This window comes from Staurois parvus, unplaced genomic scaffold (genome assembly GCF_062004578.1).
Source record: "Staurois parvus isolate SC_StPar_1 unplaced genomic scaffold, SC_StPar_1.0 ptg000029l, whole genome shotgun sequence".
In the NCBI taxonomy this organism is placed as follows: domain Eukaryota; kingdom Metazoa; phylum Chordata; class Amphibia; order Anura; family Ranidae; genus Staurois; species Staurois parvus.
This window is the reverse complement of record NW_028317825.1, coordinates 2,287,308-2,299,418: the sequence shown is the minus strand read 5'-3', so window position 1 is coordinate 2,299,418 and position 12,111 is coordinate 2,287,308. Positions and strand designations below refer to the sequence as shown.

General features: G+C 41.6%; 1 protein-coding gene across 5 annotated transcripts in view; it reads left to right on the top strand.

Annotated features, from left to right (window-relative positions):
- Positions 1–6,525, top strand: part of METTL27 (methyltransferase like 27) — an 80,907-nt gene extending 74,382 nt beyond the window's left edge. For 4 of the 5 annotated variants that reach the window (XM_089657223.1, XM_089657214.1, XM_089657204.1 and 1 more), the window contains 2 exons: positions 2,210–2,302; positions 6,097–6,525. In XM_089657223.1, the coding sequence (XP_089513349.1) occupies positions 2,210–2,302; positions 6,097–6,311 (308 nt within the window). In that variant the 3' untranslated portion in view covers positions 6,312–6,525. The remainder of the gene's footprint in view (positions 1–2,209; positions 2,303–6,096) is intronic. The other variant, XM_089657231.1, reaches the window with a different exon arrangement.
- The last annotated feature ends 5,586 nt before the right edge of the window (positions 6,526–12,111 follow it).

The following is a 12,111-nucleotide window of genomic DNA, read 5'->3' as shown; positions in this document are numbered from 1 at the left end:
ATTCCAGGCCGGGCTGTGTGCATCCATTGACACACATAGTGTAGCGCGGACACACCCCCTGCTCCTTCCTCACAGGATTTTACTGACCGTGTAACATGTGAATTCAGGAAGAGAGAGCAGTGTTGCTGTAGCCAGGAACAGCGATGGAGCGTGAGAGGAGACGGGTAAGAGTTTAGGAAGGGTGGTGGAGAGGCTGGAAGGTCAGAGGAAGTAGTGGGACTTTTTTTTTACCTTAGTGCAGGGAATGTATTAAAGTGGTTGCATCAAGGTAAAAAACCTTCTGCGCGCTGCTCCCCCCACAGCCCTTCCTTATACTCACTTGAGCCCCCTCTGGACCCAGCAATGTGCATGGGAGCCTCAGCTGTCCCGGGTCTCTTTCTTCCCATTGGCTGAGACACAGCAGTGGGAGCCATTGGCAATTAGTGCAGGGAATGCATTAAAGTGGTTGCATCAAGGTAAAAAAACCTTCTGTGTGCTGCTTCCCCCACAGCCCCTTCCTTATACTCATCTGAGCCCCCTTTCAACCCAGCAATGTGCATAGGAGCCTCAACTGTCCCGGGTGTCTCTCTTCCCATTGGCTGAGACAGCAGTGGGAGCCATTGGCTCCCACTGCTGTCAATCACAGCCAGCGAGTCAATGAGGAGAGAGTGGGAGGCAGGGCCAGGCTGCGGCTCTATGTTTTTATGGATACATAGAGCAGACCTCAGGAGTGAGCACACACCAGTGCCTCCATAGCAGGCAACTTGCTATTGGGGGCACTGGTCAAGGGGTAAAAGTCAGGAGCGCTGATTGGTGGCCTGAGAAGAAGAGGATCAAGACTGCTCTAGGCAAAGCCATTGCAGGTATGACATGTTTGTTATTTTAACAAACATTTAGAATCACATTAAGATAAAAATGTTTTGACTTTATAACCACAGTAATGCATGATTGAACTCTTTCCCCTTTTTCTTTCTTCTTCTTTCTAGTCCTATATCAGAGTAAGTTATGATTTTTAAACTGGAATTCTGGGTAAAATCAAAATGAAATATATGGTGTAGTATGTCAGTAACATTAACACAACAGTAATTGTTCCTACAATGGGCTGGGATTCATTCTCATGCCCAGCTATCCCAGGAGGTATTGGAGAAGCACTGTGTGTGTGTTTTTTTTTTTTTAGCAACAGCTTAAAGCATTACTAAACCTTATAACCAAAAATGTATTCTATTGCAGCTTATCAATCATTAGACATGGTGGCTGCATCAGTCTTCTTTTCTTTGGCTTTCCCCCCTCTGTTTTCACCTAGTGATCTGGCTGGTAACACACCTCTTGTATTAGTGTGCCCCCACTCTGGAGGAATGAGCACAGGAGGGACAGCAGCATTGTTTGACTGAGGGGAGGGTAGTCGATTTATTGAACTAAAGCATTGAAGCCAAATTCCAGCTCACTTTATAATCGGTTACAGCAAACAAATTTTTGGGGGGATAAAGGTTTTGCATGAAAAAATAAAAGCTGATAATTTTATTCACCCTTGCCAGTGTTAAGTGGTTTGCCTCATCCATGTAAACTGATACATTCTGCTGGGGAGCTTGAGCTTGTGAAAAACAACAGACTTGCTAGCTGGATCACCAGTGAAAATAGAAGAAAGTCTAAAAAAGGAAACCATCACAGAGCCATCACATCTAAGAATTGGTACACTGCATTATAATAAATGTTTGCTTTTGTGTTTAATACTGCTTTAAATGGTCAATTTTAAGCCCCCCTTGCAGGTGATCTGACTTTGGGGGTGGGGGGGCTTTTAATAGAGTAGAACTCTCATTTTCTTGTCAGGTCCACGCTAAAGTGCATGTCCAGTCAACAACCTCCCAACCGCCTCCGCCTACAGACAACATTAAAAAAAATTAAAGTGTTACTAAACCCAGGATCCTGCATTCACTATATCTGGTCTCCCACAGTACACAGAACATGGAAATGCAGTTGTTTTAGTAAATATAAACCAAGCACCTTTTCACATCAGCATTTAGAGCAGTCTTGTGACTTCTATCAGTGTCCAGCAGAGTACTGGTTATAGCTTGTAGGAGGAATTTTCATTCTTCCCTGATTGTCCTATTTGTGCAATTAGCACTGCCCTTTACCACATTTTGCACATTATTATAATTATTATTTAATCATTATTATAATGATGAGGTTGGTTCAGTGATCCATGTTACAAATTCTTTGTCTTTTCTACCAGAAAAATATGATGCTGTTATTATAGTAGGAGCTCTGAGTGATGGACAGGTCCCGGTATCTGTGGTCTTGGAACTGCTTCGTGTCACTAAACCCGGTGAGAACTAACATATTATTGCAACCATATAAAGTAAAATCAAGAGATTAGGGAAACTGGAGCAATCAGAATCTGGAGCAGAGCGCATGGCAAACAATCCGCTTTTATCTTCAGTTAGGCTTTGAAAATAAAAGACAGAAGCTGATTGGTTGCCATGCACAGCTGTTCCGGATTCTGGCTGCTCCAGTTTTGTTAAATTCCCCTATATGGTATAGTAGACTGCAGAACCACAAAGTTCTGTTATAGTTGTGTGTCATACAAAAACTCACCTAGTGGGATACATAACTGAAATCGCGTCCTGCTTGTAAATTACATAAGGTATTGATTAATATTGCTCATAACTCTAGTATGTGTGGAAGCACTCTGCTAACAATTGGCTAGTTTGAACATATCAGCCAAAAAGTTACAGTAGCTTTGACATATTTCATGTAAACTAAAGAGTGGGTATTCATTTTTGGTACATCACAGCAAATGTCTAACCTTTAGTAGTAAATATTGCGTTTTTGCTATGTTTGCAGTTATACAAGCGAGTTGGTTAAAAACTGAATCCTAGGTTTGAATCACTAGCCACATATTCGAAATGAAGATTTTAGGAGACGGCAACTCGTCCTCCTGAATGTTTTACTTTATTATATAGAGTAAAGTGTTCGGCAATACGCCTTAGTCATAGCCATAGCTATGACTAAAGCTTATTGCTGAAACACGTAGTACACTTTACATGTTATATTAAAGTAAAACATTCAGGAGGACGAGTTCCCAGCTCTTTAGATCTTCATTTCTAAGCTGCACCTGTGTTGGGAGGACACACAGAGTTAGAGCACCGGCAGTCCACCTCTGTAGGGAAAATATCTGGGCATAGCATCTCTCTTATACTAGCTAGGTATAGCTAGTAATGCCTGAGATACTTGACATTCCACCCAAATTTTTGTATAGGTGGGACACGCTGGATGTGAACTTCCCCAATGTAACAGGCTATTCATGGAGGTCGGTTTTCAATAAATTGTTGTATTAATATTGCCTCCTTCACCCCTTTTAATTTCCAAGTCCAAAAAATTTATGCTATCATATTTAATTTCACTCGTGAAGTACATCCCTTTATTGTTTCAATTTAGGGTGGCTACAAATTCCATGAACAGATCCTTTTGACCCTTCCATAATATAAACACCTCATCAATGAATCTTACCCACATGAGACTGTGTGACTTAAAACATTCTAGTTCTTTTACAAAGACCATAGTACAGTCCCACCACCCAAAAAATAAATTTACATACATAGGTACGCAAGATGAACCCATCGCAGTGCCTCTGAGTTGTCTATATACTTTACCATTAAATAGGAAAAAAATGTGTTCCAATACAAACTACAAAAGATGGAGAGTGAATGTGGTATGGTTCTCAAACAGTTTGCCTCTAGTTTCCAGAAAGGATTTTCAAGCTTTTAGACCCAAATCATGACTGACATGACTATATAAAGCCTCCACATCTAGACTAGCTAGCCACGCATCATCTTCCATTGTGATATCTATTAGTCTGCTTACAAAGTCTCGTGTATCTTCGATATATGAAGGTAAACTATATATAAATGGACGCATGATATAATCTAGATATTTGCTTGCTCCTTCTGTAAGATTGTTGTTGCCCAAGATAATAGGGCAGCCAGGAGGTTTTTCTTTGTTTGTGTACCTTAGGAAAGGCATAAAAAGTCGCAATAGTTGGATGTGCATTCATAATAAAGGCACCTTCATCTTTGGAGAGGATCCCCTTTTCAACAGACCTTTTCAAAATAGAGTTCAGCTCACTCAAGTATTTGGGGATTGGATCATTCTGAAGTATTTCATAGTTATTCTCATTGCTTAATAACTCATAACACATTTTCAAATAAAATGCTCTGTCCATCAAAACTATATATCCCCCTTTGTCGGCTGTCTTTATAACTATTTCTTTATTACTGTGCAGATCTTCCAATGCCTTCCATTCAGAATAAGTCATATTATATGACTTATTTTTCATCTGCCTTCTTAACCATAAATCATTCAAACCTCTCTCAACCAATTTTACTAACAGTTGGATGCTGCTCCCCTGAGGGAAGGGTGGGGTATAGTCATTCCTTGGTTTGAATGTGGAAAAAGGACCCCGTACTTCAGCATCCCCACTGATTTCAGCTTGTAATGATTCCACTTAGGGCTTCCATATCTCTAGATGTCAAACCCATCGAAGTATTAGATTAGTACTTATATTCCTTCTTCAAAGCCAGTTTCCTGGCAAACAAATGTATATCTTTAACCCATTCAAATAGGTTAAAGTCCTGTGTAGGTACAGAGGACAATCCTCTCCTCAATACTGTTAGATGGTCAATTGTTAATGACATCTTAGATAGGTTGAATACTTGCAAATCACTTTCTTGGGTCATGTTCGCATCAGCCAGGACTGTTGTTTCTTCCCTCTCTTGGTGCTTGTGTATCCCCACTCCTCCCAGTTTCTCAATTGCTGGGTAAAATAACCTAAAAAATGTCCACAATTTCCTCTAGGTGGCCTCAAAAAACCTCTTCTACCTCTCCCCCTCCTAGGGGTATAGTTGTATTCAGTTCTACTGTCACTTGAGTCACTCTGTCTTTCAGTACCATTATCAGTGTCTGAGCTACCAGAGTCCATAGATGTGTCTGACTCTGGTCTCATAGATGTCTTAGAGGAGGTTATATTATTGCGTATCCATGAGTAGACTCTATCGTTTGCAAAATCCAAATTTCTTACACTTTTCCTATTTTGTTTAGTTTTTATTGTCTTTTTATGTGCCTCTACTCGTTTTTGTAACCTTTCCTCTAATCTCTTAACGTCAGCATGATCTTTAAACGTAAGGATGTTGCTTTGTTCCTCCTAAGGGCAGGTGTGCCTGGACGAGCCCATCCCTCCTTAAAGGTACAGGGATGCACGTAATGCCCAGCTCTGTTAAAAACAGAGGGTTCTGGCTGGTAATTGTTGCTGGGAAATCCTTTGTTTGCGATGTGCATTGCCCATCCATGTGCACCTTACTGCTAAGGCTGGTTATAGGTTGGGACAGTTGCCATTTTTTGTGCAGTTGGCTAATTTGGATGCAGGGACACACTGAAGGCCTTTCCTGTCATGTTGGTATAGCTGGGCATCCTGTGTGTCCCTGTATCTTTAAGAAGGCATGGGCTCCTCCAGGCACACTTGTCCCTAACCTATCCATTGGTATATGTGCTCCTACGATGGAGGCTCTGGAAATTTTAGAGTTAGGTCCACAGTATACAGAGGTCCCTTGACTTGGGACTGTGGCTTACGCATGTATTTGCAAATGTGTGCATGCAAAACCCTAACTTCTTAAGTCTTGGATACTCCAGCAGTGTGGTCTCCTTGCCATAATTACTACTTTTGCCTGTTCCAACTCCTGTTCCATTTTCCGTAACATAAAAGAATTGAAACAATCCAACAGGAGAGTGAGAACCCCTCATAATGGCCACACCAGGTCAGGAATCCAGGTACAGATATCTTACAACCACCGAGTCCCTAAGAGATATCTAACATTGTGGGTTATTTTAACCCTACAGCTTCTATTAAAAACTGAAATAGATATAATGACACTTTAAAAATAATGCTGAGAACTCACAGCTGCCCATTAGAATATATCCTTTAACACTTTATTGTGGAAAGACTAATTAAATATACTGTAAGTTCTGGTTTCCGGGTGTACATTACCATATTCTTTGCATCTTAGTGTCTTCATCCATTAAAAATATTTTTTTTCTTGATTAATATGTTTCCCCTGTCATGTCTAGGTGGTTTGGTATGCCTAACCACTCGTAGTAACGTCTCTAACTTGAAGTACAAAGCTAACCTAGAGGAAGTCATGTCTGATATGGAAAGCAAAGGACACTGGGAACAGATCTCTGTACAAGAAGTGGAGCAGTGGGAAAAAGCTGTATCAGAAAAGGAGGTCTCCTTGAAATCTGACTACATACCTGGTGTTATATATATTTACAGAAAAAAATGACCTTTGATATGACATTGATTTTAAATAGCATGTAACAATTATGTCTATTTTTGTAATATCATTAGTTTGATAAACATACTTAGACAGTCAGCAGATTTTGAATGTTCAACATCTAGAGACTTTCACATGAATTATTTCATTCTTTAGGTTTTACTGTGGAATGGAATTATTGTGAGTTTCGGTAAATAAATTGTAAATTCTGTCCAATGCTAAAGAGGAGCTTTGTGTGTTGTTTCTTTCCTCCTTTTCACTAAACTTGAAGTATGCCTGCTGCATCTGTATCAATATCAACCTTAGGATCAGGGCCATGCCAGCTGTGCATGCACCATAACAATTGAGGTGTGGTTTGGAGGCTGAACATGCACTGGCATGGACATGCCCCCACCGTGTCTCCCTGAGTGCGGCCTGTGGTAGCTGACTCAAGGACCCTCATGGGTGGTATGCTTGAGATCCTCTTTTCTGAAATTTCTGTAGAACTCCAAGCTTCAGACGGGAGACTGATGAAGGTAATCCTCAGAACGCATCACAGCCCTAGGACATTATCATCTAGGGCGGCCCTAGGAAGTACCATCTGAAGCTTGACATGCACTTCTGTCTGAACTGTTACTCTGAACGTTTCCATCTCTGGGTCCTGGTGTTTTTCAAACTTAATTGCATGTGGCTCACTGAATTGCATAGAGGAATTTGAGTGTAATATTCTCTTTTTATAAAGGTGTTTAAATTGCTACTCTAGGCCAGTGAACTTTTTTTTCTCGCTTTCCAGTATTAAGAAAAATATTGCTAAGTTTGTGGTGTTTAATATCAATCGTCAAGGAGTTTGTTTATGGTATTGACAACCTTTTCTTGTGTGCACAGTTTATTTCTTTTTATAAATTCTTATTAGCACTTTATTGTTATCTTTTGTGACACCAAAAAGAAGGCGGTCTTCATTGTTGTCAAGGGTAATGGTCAATGAGACCTGCAAGGTCACTATTTTTTTCTCATTTATGAAGAACAAATTGCATAGGATATTCATGTTTATCACAGCATTGTGGCAAATAATACAGCAGAAATCATGGATAGTAATATAAGGGCTCCCTCACATCAGGTGTATTGAGCTGCATTGATCTGTATTGACCGATGCACACTCAATGCAAAGGCACACAGAACTCAGTTGTTCTCTATGTGCCATATTGTCCTTTTCACACCATATATGCGTGCTGGTGTGCTGCATAAAAATGCATCATGCCTGCATTTTTAAAGGCAAATTTGTCTTTATTACATTTTTTTTTTTTTTTTTGCAGCAAGGTTTACAGAACAAAATTAAAGAACCAAGCATAACATATACAAATAGTCAAACAGTAATCTTGAGCATAAAGACGATCCAGAAAAGTAATAATGAAGGGCTGTATTCAGTGGATAAAATAAAGGATCAACCTCAGCTGATATGGAGATGGCAGTAACATAATTCCCAGGGATGTACCCCAAGACAAGACATAGAAAACATCAAGAGACACCTCCATATGAAGCAACGTACCAAACAGGACTAGAAAAGAGATAGTGGAATATAGCAAGAATAGAGAAAAGTGAAAAGCTGGTACTAGAGATAGAAAAAGACTGGAAGAGAGAAAGTGCAGGAGGTGGGGAAGACATAGGGCAGGATCACAGAGGCACACCATCAAGGAACCCCGATGGTATGACCTAGCGGTACATGGCCACACATGGACATGAAGGCCAAATTGATGACCACAGATCAGTGAGAGACGGAACCCGATTCTATTGGGACATAACAGGGGCACACAACTCTCGAAGAGTTGAGGAGGAGGAGAAATGGAGCCAGACTGACCACAGTAACTTGTGTTTATCATAGGTATCATTGGCAGACGCCAACATTTCTTCCATACACATGATATCATTAATCGCAGAAACCCACATCGGAAGAGGCGGGGGTCGGACGTTTTCCAACAGAGAGAGATCAGTTGGCGAGCAGCAGACAAAAAGAAATGCAATAAACATTTCTTCCGCACTGCCACAGAGCCTGGTAAAATGGAAAGGAGAGCAATCTCTGGTGAAGAGGCCAGGGACTCACCATAGATCTTGTTATAGATTTCAAAGACCTGACACCAAAAGGGTTGTATCAGGCCACAATACCACCAGATGTGGAGCTGGGTACCAACAACCTGATTACAACGCCAGCAAAGATCGGATGTAGAAGGGAATATTTTATGCAGGGAGAAGGGATCTCTATACCAACAAGAAAGGAGCTTAAAGTTCTTTTCCTGTGAATAATATGAAATAGAAGATTTATGAGTGAAATGGAATGACATAGCCCAATCCTCTGCTGATATATATCTCTACCCAAGTCTTGAGACCGTGCCCCAGTGAAAGGAGGACATTTGGAGTGAAGTGCCCCATGTAGTACTCTGTAGAGGGAAGCCAAAACATGTCTCAGAGGTTCGGAGAGGGAACACAATCGCTCAAACTCAGAAAGTGAATGATGAGTAAGAGACATAGAGTATAAATGTTTACAAAACAAAGATAAATGTAAGGTGGTCAACCAGTCTCTGGAGCCTCCCCACAGAAGCGGAAGACCCATCTGGGGGCAAACAAAATCCAGAGCTACAGACCATGAAGCACATGTAAAGGGACCAATAGCAGAGGACCCCATCCCTTGTGGAATAGCGGGATTGTCGAATAAAGATGATAGCGAAGAAGGATTGAAAGACAGAAGTGTAATGATACCACGATTATACCATAGTCCTAAAACAGCTATAGTCAATGGAGAGAGGCCAGGGAAACGCTGAAAGTAATGACCATAGCCCCACGGTAGGGCTCGAAGGTCGACCTGAGATAGGTCTTGTTCTATCATGCAAGAGGCCTTACGAAAGGGTCTAGGGAACCAATCAAGCAATCAGGACAGCAACACGTCTCTATAGTAAAGCTCAAAATCAGGCAAGCTGACTCTTCCCCAGAGTTTGCGGATAAGTAACTTATACTTTAATCTTGAGAACCCTTGATGAGAAATAAATCTGATCGAAAGGAAATCCAGAGAGAGAAAAAAACTCCTAGGTATAGAAACGGGCACAGTCTGGAAAACATATAGTAACTTAGGCAAAATATCCATCTTAAGGGTATTGATGTGTCCAAAGCAGGGCAAGGATGAAGTGTCCCACAAAGCCAAATCTTTACGTAAACGTGAAAGTAGGGGTAGATAATTGAGTGAATATAGAGCATTGAGATCAGAGGAAATCCAGACCCCAAGATACGAAATGGACTTTGGTCACCATTGAAAAGAGAAAATAGAGCGTAAGTGCGACAGCACATGATCTGGTAAAGAGATATTCAAAGCCTCTGTTTTTGAAACGTTAAATTTAAAGTTACTAAACAAGCCAAATCTGTGAAATTCATGGAATAGACTAGGGAGTGAGAGAAGAGGCTGTTGTATGTAAACCAAAAGGTCATCATTGTATAGAGATAGTTTGTGGTGTGAGGAGGGAGTGCGGACACCCATGATAGAGTCGTTAGCTCTTATAGCCCTCACGAGATGTTCCATGACCAAGACAAAATCAAGACAAAAAGAAGCAGAGAGAGAGGGCAACCCTGTCGAGTCCCATTCGATATAGGAAAGGACGAGGAAACCGAACCATTCACCAAAACAGACACCGTGGGACGAGAATATAGGGACATAATATTAGCAAGAAACCACAAACCTAAACCTATCTGCTCGAGAGTGAGGTGCAAAAAATGCCAATCAACGTGATCGAACGTCTTCTCGGCATCAAATGAAAGAAGGCAGGCCTTCAAACCATGTTGTTTGACATAAGAGATATGGGGACAAAGCCAACCTGATCATGGCGGATCAAAGCTGGTAGGAAGGGAGAAAGGCGGTTCGCCAGGAGTTTCGCAAAAAACTTGGTATTCAAGTTAAGAAGAGAGATTGGACGATAACTACTGCAGAGAGTGGGTTTCTTACCTGGTTTAGGGATAACCGAGATATTGGCGGACAAAAAAGCCATGGAGGGCACATAAGAGTCATCAATAACATTAAAGGCTGGGGCAAAAATGGGGCCAGTTTGGTGGCAAATCTTGGAGTAAGCCCGTCAGGGCCTGGACACTTACCAATTTTAAGGGCCTTGATTGCCCCAAGAACTTCTGGAACAGAAAAAGGCTCTTCAAAGTCCAAAACATCCTGGGCATCCAAGACCGGTAACACCGTCTTGGTGATATATTGGGACAAGAATCTGTAGGAGCAGCAGGGTTTACCGAGGACAAATTATAAAGTTTGGAATAATAGCATTCAAACACGGAAGAGATGCCTTTGTTGTGGAAGAGTTTGGTATTATCAGGCGCCTGAATATGTTGGAATGGGCGACTGGATGGTCGAGGGTGGAGTACACGCACCAGGTGTTGACCACATTTGTTAGCTAAGGAGTAGTGAGAGTTCTGAGCCTTGTCTCGGGCAGCAAAGGAGGAGGAATCTAAGAGTTGGAGCAAATCTCTATGGGCATTAGACAAATCCACTGCAAGTATTTGAATCTAACGTGCATTTGTGGGAGGATTCCAGAGTTGCAATGAGCGAGAATAGCTGACGCATCTCTGCCATCCGAGCCCTCTTCAGGCGTGAGCCTTGCTGAATAAATACTCCTTTGAGAACACATTTAGGGGCCTCCCACTGAATAAGGGGGCCTGTAGCATCTAATCCATGGTCAAGAACAAAATTGTGAATAGTCTGCGTGACCTCCTTGACATATAAGGAGTCTTTAAGCAGAGTATAGTTCAGGCGCCACGAAAAGCGACGCAAAGACAATGGTCAATCGTGAACCGTAACATGAATAAGGGTGTGGTCCGACCATAGAAAATGACCAAGAGAGGATGTAGTCAGGTAATCAAGAAAGGACTGTGAAACAAAGAAATAGTCAATACAGCTGTAAGATGCATGAGTCGCCAAATAAAAACTATAATCTCGCTTTGAAGGGTGTTGGACATGCCAAACGTCTACGTAGTGCAATTCATGTAAACGTGACTTAATTTGACTCAAAACTGTTGGGGAGAGAGATTTGCCCGCTGAGGTGTCCAGACAAGGGGAAAGAGCCACCTTGAATTCCCTGCCAGCAATAAAACAAGGGCCACCAAAAGTGGAGAGCTCAGAAAGAACCACCATGAGGAACAGACCCTGCTCTTGATTAAGAGTGTAAATGTTTGCCACTGTAAAGACAAAATCTTGGTGTTTCAGTTTGAGGAAAATGTAGCGACCAGCAGGATCCATGAGGGAGTCCAGGACCTCAGGGCTGAAAGAGTGATGGAAGGCCACAACACCCCCCTGGACCTGGCCTGTGGGTTAGTACTATGACACCATTGAGTATAAAAGCGATTGCAAAGGACAGGTATACTATCTGAGCGAAAATGGGTCTCCTGGAGGAGCAAAATATGCGACCTATGTTTATGGAAATGGTAGAGCAATAGACTTCGCTTCTCAGGAGTATTAAAGTCCTTGCAATTGAGAGAGGAAAAATTAATTGGAATCATATTCGTCTGAGATAAAACAAGACAGAGAGAATATTTATCACTGGCAGTGTCTCACACAGTTGCCCCCGACTCCCGGGAAAAAAAGGAAAGAAGATAGTAAGAGGGGAAAAGAAAAGGAGAATAAATAAGGCACTAATGGAAAGTAGATAGAAAGCCAAAGGAGGGAGATCAAAAGAGAGCTGGAAGTAAGAGTAAGAAACCAATAGACATAAGAACTGTCTAAATAACATACAGTGTGTTAAAAAAAAATACACTGAAGGCCTAGGTGGGAAACGTGAAATGCACATGTATCCGG